General features: G+C 38.7%; 1 protein-coding gene and 1 pseudogene across 2 annotated transcripts in view; both read left to right on the top strand.

Annotated features, from left to right (window-relative positions):
* The window catches only part of DCC (DCC netrin 1 receptor), a 1,171,073-nt gene extending 1,164,130 nt beyond the window's left edge, over positions 1–6,943 (top strand). For both annotated transcript variants that reach the window (XM_073898173.1, XM_073898172.1), the window contains one exon: positions 1,618–6,943. In XM_073898173.1, the coding sequence (XP_073754274.1) occupies positions 1,618–1,707 (90 nt within the window). In that variant the 3' untranslated portion in view covers positions 1,708–6,943. The remainder of the gene's footprint in view (positions 1–1,617) is intronic.
* LOC112835297 (small ribosomal subunit protein eS6-like) lies at positions 55–831 on the top strand (annotated as a pseudogene).
* Positions 6,944–23,612: the final 16,669 nt, after the last annotated feature.

Genomic DNA, 23,612 nt, shown 5'->3' with positions numbered 1-23,612 from the left:
CAAACTCCCACACAAAAATGTACATACGTCTCCTTTTCGTGGCGCCTTGGAGACGGTAGGCTGCTTCAGGATGAAGCTGAACATCTCTTTCCCAGCTACTGGCTGCCAGAAACTCATTGAAGTGGACGATGAACGCAAACTTCGTACCTTTTATGAGAAGCATTTGGCCACAGAAGTTGCTGCTGATGCTCTGGGTGAAGAATGGAAGGGTTATGTGGTCCGAATCAGTGGTGGCAATGACAAACAAGGCTTCCCCATGAAGCAGGGTGTCTAGACCCATGGCCGTGTCCGCCTGCTGCTGAGTAAGGGGCATTCCTGCTATAGACCAAGGCAGACTGGAGAGAGAAAGCGCAAATCTGTTCGGGTTGCATTGTGGATGCCAATCTCAGTGTTCTCAACTTGGTCATTGTAAAAAAGGGGAGAAGGATATTCCTGGACTCACTGATACTACTGTGCCTCGTCGCCTGGGGCCCAAAAGAGCCAGCAGAATCCGCAAACTTTTCAATCTCTCTAAAGAAGCTGATGTCCGCCAGTATGTTGTGAGAAAGCCCCTAAACAAAGAAGGGAAGAAACCTAGAACCAAAGCGCCTAAGATTCAGCGTCTTGTTAGTCCACGAGTCCTCCAGCACAAACGGCAGCGTATTGCTTTGAAGAAGCAGCGCACTAAGAAAAATAAGGAAGAGGCTGCAGAATATGCTAAACTTTTGGCCAAGAGAATGAAGGAGGCCAAAGAAAAACGCCAGGAACAGATTGCCAAGAGACGGAGGCTGTCATCTCTGAGAGCTTCTACCTCTGAGTCCAGTCAAAAATGAGATTTTCTATGAGTGACAAATAAATACAATCAGCATCAAAAAAAAATGTACATTCGTTGTGTTATGAAAAAAAGGAACATGGTGATAGACATTCTGTTCAGATCCTGCTGGGTGACCTACGGAAAGGAAAAAGGAGTAACATACTGAATATGCACCATGTGCTGGTCACTGTGATAGTCACTAAACAGGCCACAAGGTGCTCAGAATAGCCTATGAAATAGATGACCATCATCATTTTATAGCTGAGAAAAGCTTTGGATCAGAGAGGCTTACTAACTTATCCGAGACCATACAGTTCTATGGTGGTAGAACTTGATGTGAAATGAGATTTTTTTTTTTTACTCTAAAGCTTTTTCCTCAACACAGGGATGAAGTTAGTGAAACACGATGCAGTCATTCCTCTCATCACTACCTCTTTTATTACCAGCATCTTCATTCAGTGATTATATTCTGAGCACAGCCTCTTGCTATGGCTGTGGGCCACTGTGTCATGCTTGATAATACAAAGTAAACCAACTAGATGTGGCCACTGCCTTCATAAAAGGAGGTATCGATATTCGCCTGTCCTTTAAAAAAAAAAGATTTTATTTATTTATTTGACAGTGAGAGAGATAGCGAGAGCAGGAACACAAGCCGGGGGAGTGGGAGAGGGAGAAGCAGGCTTCCCGCAGAGCAGGGAGCCCGACACGGGGCTTGATCCCAGGACTCTGGGATCATGAACCAAGCCAAAAGCAGACACTTAACGACTGAGCCACCTAGGTGCCCCTTCACCTGTCCTAACTCTTTGTTCTCGTTCTTTCTGCAGGTGTATGAACAGGATGATTTGAGTGAGCAGATGGCAAGCTTGGAAGGGCTAATGAAGCAACTTAATGCAATCACAGGCTCGGCCTTTTAACACGTCTCACCCAATTGATGAGGTGTATTTTTCTGGGAACTTTGCAGCATACCAATTACCCATAAGCAGCACACCTGTGTCCAAGAACTCTTAACCAGTGTACAGATCAACCATCAGGACCACTCAGTTATGGAAGATCCTGAAGCATTTCAGAGGGAAAAAGCGTCCCTTCTTTCATAGGTATCAGGAAATTCACAATGGTGACCATGGGGTCCCTAAGCAAAAGCAAAGATCCATCCTCACTGCAATGTCTAGGCTGAAGCTGCTAGCCGAGTCCTGGGTCTTTGCCACTGCAGTGACCACACTGTCCTAACTAAGGCTTGGGTTTTCCTTCACTGAGGCCTGTCATTTCCTTTCTGTGTAGGTCTAGTCTTACAAAATGCAAGTGCATTATCCAAGCCTGTACCATGCCATGGCAAATCAGTGCAAGCTCATTATTTTGTTTTCAACTTCAAAGTACAGAGCACCCATGGAAATTCTCTTGCCACATAGCACCAAAGGATTGGATGTTTTCTTGACAGCACAAAGAGTAAATAAGTAAACAAAAGGCAGCGAATGCTTATGTTTTATAACTCAGACATTCATCTTGCACAGGTGGTGGATATTAGCCAGTGGCGGTAAAATTCACCCATTTCAGCAAATATTTGTAAATCCACCCTTGGTTAATATTTATGTCTGGAGAACAGGGAAGTAAAAATCTGCAACTAGGGGCATCCCACCAGCAGCAGTCTGTTTCCTGAAAGAGGATACAATATGCAGTCTTCTCAAACACACGGTAATTACGTGCTTAAGCTTGTTATAGGACACTTTTCAATTGGGGTGGCTTTTGTGCCATATCACACTGTGATGACATTTCAAAGCTTCACCACGGCCATCTTCCTCAGAAGTCGGGCCGGAAGAGCTCCCCCCCTTCATCCTGTCCCTCCCTGAGTTCTCCTTGGCAGCCAGCCTTGGGCGAGGTGGCCAGCTCCACACATCGCTTGGCCTCCTGACCAACATCCCTGTCACCCTCTGTGGAAATGGCAGACTCCCTGAGAACAGGCCCTGAGGAAGGGAGAGAAAATGGAAGGCAGTTTCAAACGGTACCTGTTCTTGAGTGATGTCACTTCTGCCAACAGGCTCCTCACTGACTTAGAGGGGGCAGTATTGGTCAGTGGCGACCACCAGGCCCTGTTGTCAAGGGAACCTTCTACACTATGCCTGCCGAGTCAGAGAGGAGCAGAGGGCAAGGTGTCACTTGATACTTCTGACACATTATAAATCCAGTGGATACTTTTCAGAGCTGCGTCTTCATTGAACTAGAATTTTAAACTTCTAACACCATGTTTATCTACAGCTTGGAACTAGGTGAAATTAAGAACATTTTGTGTGCACCCTTTAGTTTCTGAATTTTCAGCCGCATTTGGAGTTAATCCCTGTTTATGCAGCTGAATTGCCAAAAGGGAGCTAGTTTGCATATTTATCAGTTAGGCAACTTGAAAACCCAATAAGAGAGTTTCAGCTGAATTATTCCTTTCAGCTCTCTTTGATTTCAAGCTTGAGTAGGTCATAATTTTAAAAGAGCATGGAAGGGATAGGATCTTTACAACCTAATAGCTCCTTTTATTAGGTGGGTAATTATATATGAATCCCTGAATAAAATATTTTGAGCAAAATGGCACTGTAACAGAAGTAATAATTCAGATTATTTTTTTACAGTTTTATGTCGGGAAGGAAATCTGATGTCAAAGAGAGGGCTTGTTCAAATGGTTCATTAGAATGTCCGGTCCATTTGTGAAATTGTTCCTTCAACAAGAGTGCTTATTCAATTTACTAAGATTTTCTTGAAGTTCTTCTGAAGAGCTATGTGACGTTATTCTATGGGGCAGATTACTCTTCTTCAAAATCTGGACACTTAGGTAGACAACCCTCCACTGACCGGGAACAAGGCATTTCCTAACATAATGTTGAATCTTGCAGAAATAATTCATTACTTCAGAAAATGTTCATTAGGCTAGCTTTACCCTCTCGAGGTCCTAGAATGCCTCCCCCATTTCTAATACTAATAAACAAGTAACATTCTCTGATGGTATTTGTTATCCAAGGAATGTCATCCTGAGTGCTCTGTTTGGAATGGGCTACAAATCTCAAATTTCAGATTGAATATAGACTGTATCTGGACAATCAAGAGAATAGCATTCTTCACAAAATTCTCGATGACTCTAGTCAAAGTCCCTGACCTAAATAAATAAAAATTTTTAAAACTACATGAAAATATGCATTATTTGTTTTCAGCAAAAGGTACATTTCTGGTGCATGCTCTTGAAGCTTCCTTCCTAAAGAAATACAATGGTTTATTTTCGTAACTGGTATTGCTAATAAGTCTTGCTTCATGCTTTGAAGATATAGTAGAATCCATTTAAATTCTCTCAAGAGACTCTCCTGTGCTTTACCCCATGATTTTAATATGCAATGACTTTGCCACAACTTTTGTAAAGCTCTGCTCCCCACTCTCTCAAAGAGTTTACATATATATATAATTGCCTGCTCAAATTTTCAGGTAACTTTTTAATTTCCCAGTCTTCTGATCTCTTGACAAGAAGCAATCTGTGAAGACTGCAAGATAGCCTCTATTTTGTTCCTAGCTCCGAGCCTAGGTCATAACATACAGAGCTCTTTAAGCTCATAAATCTCTCTGACTCCCATAGGGCGATGCTTGACAGCCAGCCAGCAGCTCTGCCACCAGGACTCATTTCCCCCTGCAAAAGAAGAAAATAAAACTCGGCAGGGCATGCTCAGGACTCCCCTGCATTGGGCTGAACTGTCAGGCAAGAGCATCCTCTTGAAAAAGTCTGGTATTTTTCTTTTGTATTTCATACCGATGAGAAAGCTATTTGTCTTTCCTCTAGAAATTTCTGCATTTGTTAAACTCACAAAAATGTAGAGAGCTCAAAATGCATAAGGCAGGAGGATGCTCTAACCAAAAGTTAAATATTTCTTAGTGATTCATATTCAGTAAAAAAAAAAAAAAAAAGAGTCCTAGCTACCTCTTTGTAGAATATGCTATAAGCTTCTAGAATATGTAAACAATGGAATTTCACCTTTGGGTATTATAAAATGCACACTCAATTGAACAATCTGGAAAAAAAAAAAAAGGAGAAACAAATCAAGCCAGGGATTTAAGAGGTGAATTTATTAAAGTTTCCCATAAGGGATTAGATACAACATTTTTCTCTTCAAAATAAGGGCTGCTTGAAATGACGTGTGTGTTTGGTCCTCTGCCTCAGTAGGAGCTACAAAAGGAGAGTGGTCCAGCATTAGTGTGTCATTCCCATCAATATTTGGAAATTTTAAAGTTTGGCACTCACAGCTTTTCCAATAAAGAATCCCTAAGTAGAGGTTTTTCTGGAAATCTTTCATAGTCCGTGTTTGAAGATGGTTGCTCATTCTTATCCACCCTTTTGATACATCTGGCTGTTGACTTTGTTTAGAGAAACATCTAAAGTCTTCTCCAATTTAACAGAGGGTTTCATACGGCAGCTGGACTGTCACTCCAACAACAACAACCAAAAAATGTCCCCTCTAAAGAAATCACCTTATCATGTCAGATGAAATTGTATCCCAGACTCAGACTTCTTATGGTCTTAGAATTTCCATTTCTAGTCCATAAGAGAGAGACAAATAGAAAAAATTTCCTAGTTGTAGGTGTGTTTAGAGAAAACAAAATCCTCTGAATTTTCAAAGAGATGTGGAACAAGGTTGCTTTCCCTCCCTCAATCAACTAGTTGACTTCATACAATCACAGACCGTCCTGAAGGCCAGAGTAGCCTCCCTTGCCTGTTCATAACCATATATACAATACAGAGCCCGTAACCTAGTAGAGCTTCAGAAGCAGGCATACTCACATCTGCCATCTCTCTCTTCTTAAAATTACTTTCAAAGCAACATTTTACTCATGGTGTCTATTTCTCTAGTGACTTTCAGAAATCACTTAAATATTGCACAGAAGAGCTTTCCACGGGGTTCCCGTTTTAAATTACATTACTTAGAAAATCGTAGCTATTTTGTGCAATTTTCCATTCCAATGAAAAATACACATTCCCATGCCTCAGTGTACCTTGCTATCCAAATACCTGCTTCCAAAAGGTAATGAAAAGAAATGCCTGAGTATTTCCTGGTCAGTGAGGTTGCATAAGAGACCAATACCATGCCCATATCAGCAAATAGATATCACTTCTGGGCTTTGCATTGCCGCCGCTGGGTAACGTTCACTTGGCGACTTCTGGCCGCACTCTCTGAAGGACTTCTTCTGCTCTCAGTAGAGAGCCTTTGTACAGTGTCATCCTATAATTTTTTTGTTGGCTGGAAAGCAACAGCAAAACTCTGCAAGATGTCACAGATGCATGGGCCAAGGGATCTCACTGTGTGCTGAAAGTGTTATTTTCAGATGCAAGAAAGGAAAGTTGGTGAGGAGGAGAAAGGCTGTTTTTTATTATTGTAGGGTAAACCTGACAATTCTGACCTTGGTGAATTGTCAGCTTGTTTGGGGGATGGGTGGGTGGGTCTGGGGTGTACTTTTTATAAGTAATATTTAATTTATTATTTAGAGTGGCTTCTTTTTGGATAATTTATGATAAAAAGGGAGATCTGGTTGGGAATCTAGATATGGCTATTAAAGCTGCAGTGTTCCATATCTCAGAGGGACCACTTTGGAAATGAATTGTCCATTTGCTGAGTATGAGGATGCATCCAGGCAAAGCCTCCGCTAAAGCTTCATCATTACCACCTTCTCCCTTTCCAGGGTCATTCAGACAAGATAACACCAAATCTAAAATAGTCTGCTAGCATTTTGCAGATCAATGCTACTCATTCTCTCAAAGGGCTTTGCAATTCAAATTGTTAGTGTGCTAGTGGTAGGTTTATTTGGTAGAAATGGGTATACTACAGCTTTAACTAGCCTTAGTGGAAAAAAGAAATTTTTTGTTGCTACAAAACACCTTTTAAAAAAAGAAAAAGGTATTTTGAGCCTACAAAGAGTTTCTTTAAATTGTCAAGACTCTAGCATTGTTAACCAAATTAGACTAGTGATTGCAATATTTAAGTGTAAATCTTGTTCTATGAGAAAGGATACTTGCTTACAGTTTAAAACGATGACTGTTTCTACACACGATCTTGTATACTACCACACGAGGAAAAGGGGTTTTGTAATCACTGTAGAACAGTCTCATATTCATTTTTTATAGAAATGTTATTCCAATGGTGCATTTTTTGTTTAATAAATAAAGTTTTGATACAAAGTTCTTTCTTCAAGTTATTTTTATTAAATGGCTGACATTAAAGGCACCCGACCCTCATCCCTCCCTGTCTATTCTTACCCTCAGGATACATACTTTTTTTGACATCTGTGGCAGAGGCCACAGTGCTCTGCTGTATCCCCTTGGATCCTTCTACCATTTTCATGAACATGCCCAGTAGGGCTGCAATCCCAACAGGCAATAGCCATGACTTTTTGTTGGGGGGCTGCCTCAGGCTGCCAGAACCCACTTTGCCTACATGCACAGGAGAGCTGGAAATGCCTGATCACACCTCAGCAATAGCTGCAGAATACTCTGGCCCTTTTGCCCCTGACTGGGACAACTCTGTGGTGTAACCCAACTTACCTCTAGAGTTCCTGTGCAGGACTGAGCCCAAGTGACTCTGAGGAGAAACAGGGCTCCACAGTATTGCACCCTAGACATGCTACCCTTGCTTGGCTTGCCTCCTTTCTCTTTCCCTCTTCCCCCATTCCCCTAAAGGTCTCTCCTGGAAGCACTTCATAATAAATCACTTTTACACAGATCTCCATGTTGGGGTCTGTTTTAGGGGAATTAACCTAAGACAAGACCCTTCTATTTTTATTTCCATTTGAACACACCAATACCAAATAAATGTAACAGTCTCTCCATCCTCCAGATACTTCATTTTTATAGTATCAATAGCAGAACTGGGGATGCATATGCATTGAATGAGATATTGCTATGAGTATTGAAAAGTTCGGTTGGGCATTTAATGTGTTCTCTAAGAGAAAGCCACATATTGATAAAAGTTTTATTAACTCTTTGGGGCAAGCAGAGAACTATTCACTAAGCTCTTTCTTGAAGACAATGCATCACAGGTGACAAGACATGTGGGGTTTTAAAGGTTGCCTAGATCTTCCTGTCTTTCTCAACTCATAATCATTCCATCTAGAGAAAAAAAATGTGTTGAAGATCGCCAAGACCCTGGAGAAACTGGAACCCTTGTGCACGACTAGTGGGAATGTAAGCTAATGCAGCCACTGTGGAAAACAGTATGGTGGTTCCTCAAAAAATTAAACATAGATTACCAAATGATCCAGCAAATCCACTCTCCAAAAAAATCGAAAGCAGGGACTTGAACAGATATTTGGATACCTATGTTCATAGCAGCATTATTCACAATAGCCAAAATATGAAAGCAACCCAAGGATGCATCAACAGATGAATGAAAAATAAAATGTGGTCTATGCATACAGTGGAATATTACACAGCCTTGAAAAGGAGGGACATTCTGACACATGCTACAACATGGGTGAAACTTGAAGATGTTATGTTCTATAAAATAAGCCTGTCAAGAGAGTACAAATAGTGTATAATTCCATTTATATGAGGTACATAGAGTAGTCAAATCCATAGAGACAGAGTAGAATGGTGGTTGCCATTGGCTAGGAAAATAGGGCAATGGGGAATAATTGCTTAATTGGTATCGAGTTTCAGTTTTTGAGGATGAAAAAGGTTCTGGGGATAGATAGTGATGATGGTTGCACAACATGAATGTACTTAATGTTACTGAACTGTACACTTAAAATGGTTAAAAAGGTAAATTTTATGTTATGTATATTTTAGAACAATTTTTTTAAAATCTCCAAATAAGGATATTCCAATGCTGATATTTATTCTTTGACTCCTGAAATATAAATATGTTAATACCAAAATGTTAAAAGAGATTGATATGCAAGAAATAGAAGCAACGTATTTACCACAGTCTATTTTCTCTCACACATTTTACACTACCATATTCAACTGATGTAACCATATCTTACAAAAGAATGCTGTGCTACCATAGAAGACTATCACAGATGATTATTTCCATAGAAAACTGGTTATTGAAGAAAAAATAAAATGGATTACTGGTGTCTGACCTAGAAAGGAAAAGGCTAAGAGATTAATGACTCTCAGCACTGCAAATATTTTTATGGAAGAGATTTTTGGAGTGGTCAAAGAATGAAATACTCTCTATCTTAAATACCCTATGATGCTACAGTTAGATAGTAAGTTGCATTAATATGTATGCAGGTGAATTTAAGAGGTCTGAAGGAAGGTGGCATGTCAGAGAGGTCCATTCAGAGCCAAAATCCAGAAAGGTTAACATTACCTCTCTTTCATGGAAATGTTCTTCCATTTATTAATCACTTGTCTGTTTCACTTGTTCTGATGTGTTTTAATGGTGTACCTACAATTCTTAAAAATTCTTCCCGATTTCCATCCTATCATTCCACTTCCTCACTTCTTTCATGCATCACTCTTCCTAAACATTATTCACAGCCTCTCAGTTGTCTTCACATACTGATTCCATGTTTGTAAAGCCAAATCTGTCTTTCCTTCCGCCATTAATGGTTTTAATTCTGCAATTGCATTTTTAATTTCCTTGTGACTTTTCTTTTTCTTGCCCATTCTCTTCTTTATTTCCTTACTTTGTCTTTTTTATCCCATCCCATTCTCTCTTGATTGTATTCCAATTCTGTTTCAGAGAGCCGATGTTTCTTTGTACACTTGAAAAATGCCAGTTTTCTTTGAAAGAAACTCCTTCTGTTTTGTAGAAGAATTATCCTATAGCCCCATTATGTCTCATTCCTTCAGCCGGTTCTTATCTTCATTTCAGATTTAAGTATTCTTAATCTATTTATTCACTCTGAGGTGAAGGAAAATCCATTCAGGCCAATGTGCGTCAACTGTGTGTGTGTGTGTGTGTGTGTGTGTGTGTGTGTGTGAATGGCTCGTGGCCCCGTTTTATGACCCCCCTGTGCTCTGTGAGACTTCTTCCTGAGCACAGAGCCAGCCGGTTGTCCTCCACAGGTCCCAGGAAAGCTGTCGCTATCTCCCTGGCTTTCATCTAGGATCTTCCCTTCCATCTACCCGACTCTTACAGTGCCAACTGGGATACATGAAAATGAGCAAAACTCAAGAAGAAACAGATGCCCCATCTCCTCTCTACCTCAACCTCTACCAAGAATGCCATAGACATGAGAAGTGACCCAAGCTCATTCGTTCCTCTCTTATCCTTTCTGCCGAGTTCTGTTCTGGCAGTTTGCAGTAACAAATGAATGCAGTGGAAAGAGATCAGAGGGAGGAATAACTGTTTTGTGCCTGATGAGTTTTGAAGCCATGAGAGTCATACTGGCCGGGATTTGTGGTTGGCATAAACTTTTCCCTTGTGAACCGAAGATCCTTTTGCAGGAGATCACTGGCAATATGGTGAGTGTGGTCCATCTATGGCACTTTCTTAACATTTTCTTGGCCTTATAGTCCGTGAAAAAAAAAAAGAAGAAAAAGAAAACCTTCCTGAATTCTGCGGGGAAGTCCAGCTTCCCGGTAATAATGGCTTCTTCTTCCTCTTCTCCCTCCTCCTCTTTCTTCAAGCATCTGAGTCCCTAGATGTAATAATGGGAAAGCGAAACTTGCCGTAAGGGGCAAGTCTCCAGATGCCATTGTAATTGTTGAACCCTACGTGATTTTTTTAAGTGCCTACGCTTTATCCTACTTTCTATTTACCCAAGTCTAAGCTTAACTTATATTTTATTTACCGATTTCTTATTTCTGTGTTGCTACATTATTTTTTTTCTTTCATCTGTGACTAATCTCTCTCCTTCACCTTAACTTTAGAAATTCATAATTTGGTACAATAAACACTAAGCAATTATTCCTGAGATAATCCAAATGTTCTCATTAGCAGTTCAAAAGATTTCTTGAAATAAATAACGGAAGTAACTTTTCCCAGATCCCTTTTGGGTTTTAATTAACATTCTTCTTTATAAATTAATGACAGTCCTTTAATTTCCCTGTCTTTGCTAATATCTATTCTGACTCTTTATGTAAGTTTGACAAAATACCCTTTGGTAGAACACTTTTTCACCTTCTTAATATTTCTTAAGGATTTAATTCTTATAATATTCTTTGAATCTGTGGTGGATTCCCTCAGCTACTTTTCTTTTTATTCAACTGAAAACTGTTCTTTGGTGTGGAACTCTTAGCAACAGTGGCATTTTAATTTTGCAAATATGACTCCATATTTGTCGTGGATTATTCCTAGTTCTTCCCTAAATCGGATGTTTCAAAAAATTAACTATCACATTTACTTCATAGAGATATTGTAGGCTTAAATTTAAATTAGACAATGTAAATAAAGTTCTTAGTATAATTTCTAGTACTTGGCAAAAGCCTAAAACATGCTATTTCTGTTCCTCCTATCTCTGCATTCAATCTTTCCCTTTAACAATTATGAACATTTTCATATGTTTTAAAAGATATAGATGGGGGGGTGCTTGGGTGGCTCAGTTAGCTAAGCGGCTGCCTTCGGCTCAGGTCATGATCCCAGGGTCCTGGGATTGAGCCCCACGTCGGGATCCCTGCTCAGCAGGGAACCTGCTTCTCCCTCTCCCTCTGCTGCTCCCCCCTGCTTGTGCTCTCTCTCTGTCAAATAAATAAATAAAATCTTAAGAAAAAGATATAGATGGGAATTTAGCAAATTTATGGTTTGGGAGTGGTTCTAACTTTTTAGGTATTATTTATAGCATGCATGCTGATGTCAAAAGCAGTTTGCAAAAGGATGGTACTATTATAAAATAATTTTCCTTTTTTTTAACATATATATCCAGTATTTATTTAGTGCTTTTATTCACATGAAAGACATAGTACTAAGTGAACCAATGAACCAAAGGATAAATCCATGCATCTTATGTATTTATACACTAACAGACAAGAAAAAGTGTGTGTCTATATACATACATACATATATACATGGGGATAGTTCAGATGAGACAGATAGTTTTTTTATTTTTTTAAAGATTTTATTTATTTATTTGACAGAGAGAGAGAGAGAGAGACAGCAAGAGCAGTAACACAAGCATGGGGAGTGGAAGAGGAAGAAGCAGGCTTCCCGCTGAGCAGGTAGCCCAATATGGGACTCGATCCCAGGACCCTGAAATCATGACCTGAGCTGAAAGCAGACACTTAACGACTGAGCCACCCAGACACCCCAGATAGTTTTAGATAGGTAAAGATAAAATTCCGTCAGATTACAGAGCATCAAACTAAGGTTGATGGAAGCCTCATAGGGAAAGTGGTATGTGGGAAGAACTTTAAATAATAAATAAGACTAAAATCTTCAGAGATTGAAAAGGGCTATTCAGATCAAAAAAGTTATATGAGCAAAAAGATACAAAGGTAAGAATTTACAGGACAAAAACTGGAACAAATAAGTATCTCAGGGTTTTTTGTTAAGTATGTGGATTGTGGAAAAAAGGAGGAAGTATATTTACAAAGTCAATGGAAGTTATGTAATGGTGATCTAAGATATTTAACTTAATTCTGTAACTAATAAGGAAACATTGAAATTGGAATTTTTAGTTTTTCATCCACAAATATCTGTTGAATACTTACTATGTACAAATGACTGAGCTCGTACTGGAAAAGCAGCCGTGACCAGTATGAATATGATTGCTGTCCTTATGGGGTTTACAATTTACTTGTGGGGACAAAGAACAGATAGGTGCAATAATTGTAAGGAGTGCTACAAAATAAGATTATGATATGAAATATTCTATCTTTAGGAATTATCCACAAGTATTGATGAGGAATGGAGACATTTATTTTAGATAGGGAAAGACGTCATCATAGAGGTAACATTTAAACTGAAACCACAGAATACCGAAGAGCCATCCATATGAATATTGGGAACATAGAACATTCCAGAAGGAGGGGAAAACTGAGCAAAGGCCTGGGTTGGGAAAAGAGCTTGGCTTATCCAAGGGCTGGACAGAGGGTTAGTGCAGTTGCATTTCATTGAGCAGGACGAAAAATAGAATGAAGAGATTAAGGATTTAGAACTAGGCCAGATCACGCTGTACAGTGCAGTGCTTGCTACCGAGTTTAGATTCCAAAGGAAATTATAGCCAACTGAAGGCGCAAAGAAGAGAATTAAAATCTGGTTTATATGTGTCAAGATAAAAAAAATGTGCACACTACCTCAGATGTGCAAGATTATGTAGTGTTCTTTATTGTCTATAATTGCTTCTGTCTTGCTCATGTTCCCAATTCTTATTGGGTAGTGAGATAAAGCTCAATCTTGCCAATGAAAGGAGTCTGTTATTTCTTTTTCATTTAAAGCAGCTTCTTTCTATTTAACTAAGTCCTTTTGGATAAAGTCACTAAATTCAAAGTTCTAACTCCCTGCCACAGCTTTGTTTCTCTTCCCAAAGTTCCCTACCATTGCCAATCCTTCCCAAGATGGCTTCTGGGAAAGCAGGTATGTTCTCATGTTGTGCTTGACCAAATATGGATCCTCTCTGCTTCCAATGAGTGACCCTTTATTCCATCTCATCTCTTGGAACTCTGTTGGCCTTTAGCACCAAGGTTTGCATCTGGAGACACTGAGAATCCTTTCTCTCAGCACAGTAGAATCCCATGATTCTCCTCACTGGTTTGACCCAATCTAAGCTCTTTTTTTGGCACTATTAAATCTCTGAGTCTCAGCCTTGTCTTCCACCTGGCCACTAACTAGGTTGTCTACTATGTAACACTTTTTTTATTAACATATAATGTATTATTTGTTTCAGGGGTACAGCTCTATGATTCATCAGTCTTACACAATTCACATCACTCACCCTAGCCCATACTCTACCCAGTGTCCATCGCCCAACCACCCCTTCCCTTCCACCCCCCTCCACTCCAGCAACTCTCAGTTTGTTTCCTGAGATTAAGAGTCTCTTATGGTTTGTCTCCCTCTCTGGTTTCGTCTTGTTTCATTTTTTCCCTCCCTTCCCCTATGATCCTCTGTCTTGTTTCTCAAATTCCTCATATCAGTGAGATCATATGATAATTGTGTTTCTCTGATTGACTTATTTCATTTAGCACAATACCCTCTAGTTCCAACCATGTCATTGCAAATGGCAAGATTTCAATTTTTTGATAGCTGCATAATATTCCATTGTATATATATATACCACATCTTCTTTATCCACTACATAACTTCTATCTAAAAGCCAGTTCTCCTTTGCCCTTGATAATCCTAAGGTAGACTCAGCTCTCAACTTAGGTATCTCCTAAATGCCCTGCTGAGAGCATACTGGAATAACCGGGCTCCTTACTTGTTATATATAAGTGGTACCACCAGTGCTCTTTCTGCCTTACACAGGACAGTGCTTTTTTCTGTAGTAGTGCCAGCCTTCTGGGATGTTCCTTTCCAAGAATGTTGTAGGCCACAACAAATAAGAGTCCTCTGGTTTTGGCCTCACTCCTTACTTGCCTAGATTTTCTATCAGCCTTTGCCTCCCCTCCACAGGTTTTACCCCATAGAGGTTTGCCAGAACCTTAGATTTAACTTCTTAATATTTTCATTTCTCTTTGCACACCCATACCTGCTGATATGCCGTGTCTTGTCTAATACAAACTTTCTGCTTACTTTTCAGGTTTGGTGAAAATTCTCCTTATGTCATATCTTGAAAATCTTCACTATTTGTGTATTATATTAGTATCTTCATTTCCTCTGAAGCACTGAAACCACTTGGTCAATGGTTATGAAGCCACAAGGCATCAAGATTTACAGTGAATAGAAATTTTATTAATTTAATGTTTACAAAAATAATATGTCAGATGTATTTGTGTGTGTGTGCATTAAAAATCAATCTGGCTATTGTTTAGAGAATGAATTCCAAGTAGCAAAAATGAAAAAAAAATCTGCAGGAAAAGTTTGATGGTCGATTCAATTGTGGTGAAGAGATAGAAATGAACATTTGAACTGTGTTTTAGAGGTAAAAATAAGCACATATGCAAATGGACAGGTTGGGGTGGGCTTCTGGTTTACACTTTTAAGTTGGTAGTAACTTTTTCTCTATACAGCAGACTGGGAGAGAAACAGTTTTGGTATGGTATATATAGGGAAATAAAAGTATAATTTTTAAAGAGCCTGTGTGCTATCCAAGAGGAGATATCAAAATGTAGATAAATATTTGAATCTGGGAACACATAAGAAAGATCAGGTCTGGAGACATAAATGAAGAGGTTTCCAATATATGAATGCCATCTAAAACCATAGGAATATACATGGCAGAGAGAGAAAGTTGGGCCTACACTGAGCCCTGAGAGAATCAAGAATATAGATAATGTGTAGAGAAGGAGCAACCAGATAAGCAGACTTATGAAGGGTGGCCAATGACAAGCAAAAATGGGGGGAAAATTTCAGGAGTTTTCTCTTAGAGGAAAATAACAGAAAAAAACATTGGTATGGCAGAAGAAGAGAGAAAAAGCATTGGAAACAGAGGAAGGTTTCAGCTGTGTTAATAAGTTGGTAGAAAGCTGGGTAAGGCAAAGATAAAATAATGTGTATTGAATTTGTCAATGTGAAGATCATATAAAGGGTAACCAGGCCCCCTAGTTTTCCTGGGATAACCCAGTTTCTGTACTGTGCCCTCATGTAGTTAATTTCTAGAATAGTAGTTAACATAACATAGTGTCTATGTTCATTTTCAAAATATCCTCATTTGGATGATAGTTTATATAGTCATACTAGCTATTGGTGACTAAAGCAAGAGCAGTTTCAGTGAAACTGAAAGGGCAATGGTGGAAGTCAGATTATAACGGATCGTAAATGGAATGGGAACTCATGAAGTAAATATAATGCATGTACAATAATTGTGAAGAAGTTATATTACGAAGAACAGCAGAAAAAGGGGGAGTAATTGGAAGGGTAACTGGATCTTAAGTGCTTTGAAAAATGAACTGCAAAATCACTCATAAAGATTCTTCTAGAAAATTGAGCAACTTCCAAATCAAATTCATCTGTGCCATAAATTTTCGGAGTGAATAGCTGTATGATTTAAGAAAAAGACCTTCAGGCTATGTACAATAATTAAACACTCCAGAGAGTGTTGCTTGACAGTGAGGGTTGCCCTGGTTTAGTGCAGGAAATGGGACTCTTTAGAACCAAAGGCAAAAGGACATGCAGTAGCTTTATTCAAGAGTATAGAATGTAATAAGCTGATATCATGGTGACAATCCTAATATACCAGATCCGAACACCTACAACCTTAAAATTTTACCTTGTATGGAATAGAAATGGGGTCTTTGTCAATGTAATTAAGTTAAAGGTTTTGAGATGGGGAGACTATCTTGGATTATTTGGATGGGCTTTACATGCAATCACAAGTGTCCGTATAAAGGAAACACAGAGGGAATTTTGAAACAGACATAGAATAGGAGGAAGTGATGTGACCACAGAGGCAGAAATTGCAGTTTGTAGCCACAAACCAGGGAATGGTGGCAGCCACTAGAAGCTGGAAGAGGGAGAGAATGGATTCTCCCCAGAGGCTTTGGAGGGAGTGCATCCTTGCCAAAACTTTGATTTCAATCCCAGTTTCAGACCCTGGCTTACAGAACTCTGGGTGAATACACTTCTGTTGTTTTAAGCCACTTAATTTGTGGTAACTTGTTACAGCAGATACAGGAAACCAATATAGCAGGACTGAGTAGAGCTCAGTTCCCACAAGACCATGAAGTCTAAAATGCAACAAATAAATTTTTAAAAAGACAAATGCCAAGTCCAAAGAGATTAAAGGAGATATCTTGTTGGAGACAAGGAGATGGAGTGTAGAGTTCCAATGTTACTGCACAGACAGGCTGGGTTCAAGTGTTCAAAGGTATGGCATAAATGAGGGTCCTTGGTTATTGTCCAGAAGATCAGCTCAGGTTCGGCCACGGGGAGGATGAATCTGGAATGATACCCCAGCCAAAAGCAGTAACCTTAGGGTTGTCGGACACTGGGCTTTGAACAAATGCCTAATTTCTCTGAGTTTGAGTTTGTTTGTTTGTTTGTTTTCCCTATATTTTCGCCTATAACACAAGGATAATAATATCTGGCTTGCCTATCTCACAGATTTCTTATGTACATCACATCAGATACCATATATAAAAACACTTCATTTTTATAAAGTGCTATTTTATAGCTTACAAAGCTCCAGTGGTATTCATTATCAATACTGGTACCCAGAAAACTGACTTACTCACCCTTCGAGATCTAAAATATAAGTAAGTGGAAGCATCTGTAGGGGATTTTACCAGAAGTCCCATACCTGATTAGGATCCATGGCCTTCCTTAAAGTTTCTGTGAACTTCCAGAGGGGTTGAGTGGGAAACGTCAGCTCAGGTTCTTGTACAACCAGATTCTGTTGGCCATCTCGTTGACTCAACTATTTCCTCATAAAAAAAAAACAAAACAAAAACATAGAAGTGTAAGTAGCAGACTTTACTTGAGATTGGGTTGAAGACAGGAACAGAAAGGGTGGAAGTGGGCTTTGCATTAGTTGTAGCAATGCAAACAGTCCAACGTAAAAATGTTCTTCAGCCATTTTCTCAGAGGGAAATTTCCGCCGACCCAGAGACCATGCAGTCCCTGTCCTTAAAGTTCTGAAGTCTCTCAGACTTCTCTCTTTCCCTCCCCTTCTTTGTTTCTCTGTTCTGTTCTGTTCTAGTCCTTTCTTCCAGGAGGAGACACACAAATTCCTCTCATTCTTTCCTTCAGGGAATTATTACTGACTTTTGTTGTTCAGCCTATTGCTGGCAGAGTTTTAGACTCTTACCTCCTAACCCAAGCAGTTAATTAAGGTTCTTTCTAAAAACTATTTCCTCTATAGAAGGAATTCTGTAGCCAGCTGTTATGATAATATAGTGCTTACCCTGCTACATGGTAAAATAAAATGAAAACTTTACCCTAGTTTTCTCACATTTATCTAAGTGCAAGGGAAGACTCCTAGGCCAGACTTCACAGCAAAGAAACAATACTTCTTCCTCTGGATCATCTTGTGTCAAACTGGGACCCTCCTTGAAGCTGAAGTTATGAAATGTGATTCCTTTCAAACTAATTTTTGCCCTTCTCAAATGTATTTGGTAGACCAAAGTCCTGTTCATATTGCACATGGAGATCAAACTGACAAAAACTGAATGAATGAATGAATTTATAGAATGAATGAATTTAATTTGTTGCTTTATCAACTGTGAAAAATAAAGTACCATGTAAAGTCAAGACCCAAATACTTTTTTAAATAACCTAATTCATAGATTTATCAATGTTGGGTATAACTCTTTGTTCAGTTCTATCTGATTTACTCTCAGTAGTGAAGGTATGACTCAAGTCTCCTCAATTTGAGCTGTTTCCCAATGTTGCACAAGAGTTTGACTTATGCTGATAATAAATTCAATAATATAATAAACACTAATGAAATTAAATACCTGATATATACAACATGCTGTGTTAAGAACCTTGTATACTTTATCTTGTTTACTATGCAAAACAACACTTTGATGTGTGAAACACTATTATTGCTACTTTGTTGGTGAGAAACACTAAACTGCAACTTTATTTTGCCATAAGTCACCTATTTAGTGAAAAGCTGAGTCCTAAACCCACTTCTGTTCTGTGCTTTTTATCACCAAATTGAATAACATTCAATTGCTACTTCTAAGAAATTCCTTAAGAGAGTGTTTCACAATCTTTAGTGATTAAAAAATCCACCTGGAACTCTTGTTAAAATAATAAATCCTAGGCCCCTATTGTAGCGATACTGATTCAATTGGTCTGGGATAGGTCTGAGAATCTGTAACTTTAACAAGCTCCCTGGTTGATTTCTATTCTCCTTTCATGTATCAGTAAGAACTCTGTCTACTGCTCTCAATAGAAAATCCAATATGAACTCCTAACTTAATTTTTTAAAAAGAAAATATATTGGCTTAGATACCTGAACAACTTAGGGTAGACTAACTTCAGACTCACCTTTATTGTCAGATTGTACCGATAGTTCCAGAATTGACTCTCCTTGGCCTGGGCTGGCCAGATGTAGATCATAGGTCCATCCCTAAACCAAGCACTATGATCAAGTGGATGGAATTTGCTCTTTTCTTGATTTTGCTCATTCACTCCTTCCTTGAAGCCCAGGGGTGATGTCAATTGTCTTGAAGCCCATGGAGTGAGGAGAGGAAAGTGGGGGTTACAATGGATCATTATCAGAAGGAAGGGGAAGTGGATGCTGGGTGGCAAAAATAAGAGATATACGCTAGACTTCCCTAGGTAAAATTATAAGTTCATAAGAACTTATGAACTGTCAGCTGCTTTAAGAAACTATCAAAATCATGACTGGAAAGTTTTCCCTATCATACTAAAGATAACTTGATTGCTAAGGTACTATCCTCCAATCCTGTATGTTCAGACAAATTACTCCACAAAACTATCAGTATTATTCATATCATCTTTATGTCTGAAGGAGATACATTTTATTACATTCTTGGACATATACTCCTTTCCAATGCAGAGAGAAGAGAAATGGACCAAAATGAGTCTTCTCATTTTGCAAAAACGAGTCTATCTCAATTCTCTTTTGCTTACCTATTTAAAAAAATTGAATAATTTTTTTGTAAAGTTTACTGGATTCATGTTAAATTATAAACTGAGCTTTTTGGAAATTCACATCTTGGAGTTTTTGCTTCAGTTTGAAGAAGGAAAGTGTTTACTAAATTAAGATGAAATAACTTTACTGCCTATTTGCAACTCTCATTTAAAACTGGAAATACTTTATCACTGAATATTTCCTAAAATGAAACTTTATAACCATCTGGATTCAATGCTTTCTTGCTGATATTTCTTACAGACAAATGGTTTAATGACTCTTTTGATCCCAAAGGATGTATTAGATTCCAAAATTATGTGTTTAGATAATCCAAAAAGAACCAATTTGATTTCTGCGGCTTCTTTACCTATAATTGCATTTCAAAATTTTAAGGATATCAGAGTATTTTTTTCTCAGAAGTTCTGAATCCTGAGAAAAACCATAGCCAATATTATTGTTCGTTGTTATTATATATATATCATGATATATATTATTGCCTTCCTTTATTGTCCTATTCTTTTTGAAATGGCTGTTGTCCATCTGCTCCTTGCTCTTCAACTTTACTTTGTACCTGTGGAAGTATAGCGAACACTGAAGAAATAATAATTTTTACATATTGAATAAAGCTATCAATTAATGTTTTCTTCCAGGCATAATGAAATCAGATCTAGAATAAATACAGAGCTTTCTAAAGTCATCTCAAGATTTCTTATATAGGAGAACAGCTCATGTTAATTCTCTCTATAAATGTCTTTTTAGATAAACAATTCAATGTTGATAAATGTTATTTGAAGAACAGTAGCTAAGACTATGCTACAAATATGAGCTATACATAACTATTAATATCTATGGATATGTAAAGCACCCCAGTTACATAATTTTCCTCCCTTTCTAGCTTATATTTTAATGTTAATACTAGAAGAAGGAGTGAATTAGAGAGATTATTTCAGGTAATTACTTTGAACAGAGATGAACCTCAAAGTTTAAGCCACTAAAAATAAGGCCCCCGAACATTATTTTCTTTATGTGTAAAAGGAAATGACAGCTAATGCCAGAGTTACTTTTGAACTTTGGATCTACAAACGTGCTCATGGCACAGAATACTCATTCCACACTTTCTGAACTTTTTTCAGTTTTGCTCCTTCTGCTACTGACAAGTATTGCATCTTAGGGCAGAATTACACAAAATAATTTTAGCATCCAAGTATGAAAAAAGAAAATAGAAAAGTAAAACTTTTCTCCTCAAAACACAAGAATTACAGGGCAATAAAATGGAATAAATTGGAAATGACTTTGAGCTCTTCTAGACCAATCTTCAAGAATGTTCAAGACTTGGGTGAAATAGATAAAAGGAGGTTAAGACTACACATATTGATGAGCACTGAAAAATGTATAGAATTGTTGAATCATTGTATTGTACACCTTTAACTAATATAACACTGTACGGTAATTATACTTTAATAAAAAATAAATTAATCTGCAGTTTAAAAAATAAAATTGAATTGAATTGAATTTTAAAAAAAAAGAATGTCCAAGATGTGAAAGCTAAGGCTTCTCACAGTCTAATGGTGTCTCTTTCAGTTTCTAGGGCTCAAAACTGAACTCGAATAAAAGTGGGAAGTTTGTTGGTTCATATTATCAAACCTCAGTAACATTAGGAAAGCCCATAAGCAAACCAGGCACAAAAAGCGCTCCAGCAGATTAGCCGTTCCAACAAGACTGGACTATGTCTGCAGCTGCTATTGGATTGTGTCCTCGGAGCCTTGCACCAGCTGTAATTAATGCAATCTGTGGGATGAGCCCTTTGATCTACCTCGGGGATTGTGCCCTTACTTGGACCAAACACTGTGGGCAGGTGGCCTAGTCTGGGCCAAGTGGCCACACCTGTGCCTAAGGAGAAGGTCCTGTGCTTGGCAACTGCAACCAAAACAACATGGCGGGGGAGGGGCCAGTGATGAGGAATGGAGGAAGGAGAAGCAGTGTGGGTAAAGGAAAAGAGAGGTGTCCTTTCTACAACATGCTCTTTCTACAAGAGCGTCCTCTTTCTAGAAGAAAGTATTCTGGAGTAGAAAAATTCAACACTGTCCACTTCAGCATTCTATGTATTAAAGTCTAAATTTATACCATAAAAATACCAAAATGGATTGTGAAAATAAATGAGGAAAAAAAAACATAAAAAAATAGACATGTGGGGCGCCTGGGTGGCTCAGTCACTTAAGTGTCTGACTCTTGATTTCGGCTCAGATCATGACCTCAGGGTTGTGAGATTGAGCCCCGTGTTGGGCTCCGTGCTCGGCATAGACCCTGCTTAAGATTCTCCCTCTCCCTCTGCCCCTCCCCCAACTCTTTCTACCTCTCTAAAAAAAAAAAAAAGATTTGTGTGTTGAACAACGCATTTAATATAAAGGAGAGATGAAAATGTTTCTGTTTAGAATTTTTTTTTTCTGCATCATCAAAGTAACTGAAAGGTCTTAAACAGCAAGGAATTTGTCCTGAGGAAGTCCTTTTGTTTTTCTAGTAAATTTCCCTGTTAGGCATTGGCATTCCCCAGAGTGCTAAGAACCTCCAAATCTCATTCAAAATGAGCATCATCTATCAGGAAAAAAATAAAAATTTATTGATGCTTTGTGTTCCTGAATTTTTCTTCAATATTTGAATAGTAAATGCCAGTAAAGAAACAGTCTGATTTCAGAACCTTCAGTCATTGCATGTAGGCTACTGCCAAAAGTGTTGTATTCATTATTCTGACCCCATGAATCTTTTCACATATTAGCATCCTTTCAGGAATTTATTCCTGATTATCCACTGTATGCTCTGGGAATGCTTGATCACCTGGGACAGACACTGTCCTGAATGCATGGAGCTTCTATTTACTGGATTTGGGCCCGGACTTAAAGAGTCACGGAGGGTGTGGCAGAGAAAGTTATGTGTAAACTGAGACCCATAAGAGGAGTTCTATGTGCAACATGGTTTTATCTCACCTATGAGAGGAAAGAAACACTGAAACATGCTGGTGTTTGTCAATTTGGCAAATTTTCAGCACTAGGTTTTAGAGCACACATGGGACATTGTTTATATACTCTTCATCCTTTAAATGTGCTTTTCTAAGAGATGGGTACTTGAGAAATGTCTAATCATTCATTTAACAAGCATTGCTAAACTTCCAACAGGAGTCTCATATATTGGGTTTATCTGATCAGGGTTTCCTATATCAAAATGTTGTTTGCTTAAAGATGGAAGTAAAATATTGTCCACATTGCTGACAATTCATTTATTCACTTAATATTTCTTGAGCAGCTTCTCCGTGTGAGGCACCATAGGAAGCAGTGGGAACACTAACATAATCTTAGCAATCATAGTAATAGTAGCAACAGGCATGTCAGAAGCATTACATTTGAGTCCCGTGTGTCTCATTCAATAGTTTGAGCAAGTCACTTAACCCACCTCCCTTCTCCATAAAATGCAGCCAATAACCTCTGCTCGCCTCATGGGTTTAATGCAAGGATCTCTTAAAAAAACACACAAAAAAAACAATTTCTAAGCTATAAAATGCTATACACATCATTGGCATGTTATTGTTATTGTCAATACACCATTTTGTACTTCTGAAGTATTTAGTTTTTCTTCCCATTCTTCTGTATGGTGCTTGTTCATAGAAGATCTATCTTCTGTCCCCTAGTTAAGCAAAAGGAAGGCATTAAAGGTCCTCCAACCATTCTCTGCCCAGTAGCTGACTCATTCTGATCTGCCAGCTTTATCAGCCCCTCTTAACCCATCACGCAAGTAACCTGCATCATGGGATTTGAATGACTGTGCTCTGGTCTCTTGCCGTCTGTTAAGTGGAACGTGTGCCAAATTACTCAGGCAGAACTTGCCGGTGGGGTCACATATACAATGTGAAGGAGGAGAGGGCTCAGCCAGTGCCAGAAGCAAAGCAAGAAGACACAGGGCTCTGTTACACTTCCCGTTAACTTTGTTGATACGGCCCTACTTGACCTTTCCTTGGCTGTGTCTCCCTGCTGCCCCCTCAGCCGAGGAAAAGGCTGCTAGGTCTCTCCATGACTCTGACCACATGTGTACTATGGGTTAGCATGCAATCAGGAGGGAGGTCTGCTGGGTGCTAGGCAGAGTGGCCATCCACAAGCACTAATAAGGTACATTTGAACTCAAAGAGTCATTGTGCTTTCAGCAACTCTGTGGCTATTATCAAATATATTTT

This window comes from Callorhinus ursinus, unplaced genomic scaffold (assembly GCF_003265705.2).
Source record: "Callorhinus ursinus isolate GAN/ISIS: 27379988/994484 unplaced genomic scaffold, GSC_fseal_2.0 scaffold11, whole genome shotgun sequence".
NCBI classification, from domain to species: Eukaryota; Metazoa; Chordata; class Mammalia; order Carnivora; family Otariidae; genus Callorhinus; species Callorhinus ursinus.
This window is presented reverse-complemented; position numbering and strand designations above follow the sequence as displayed.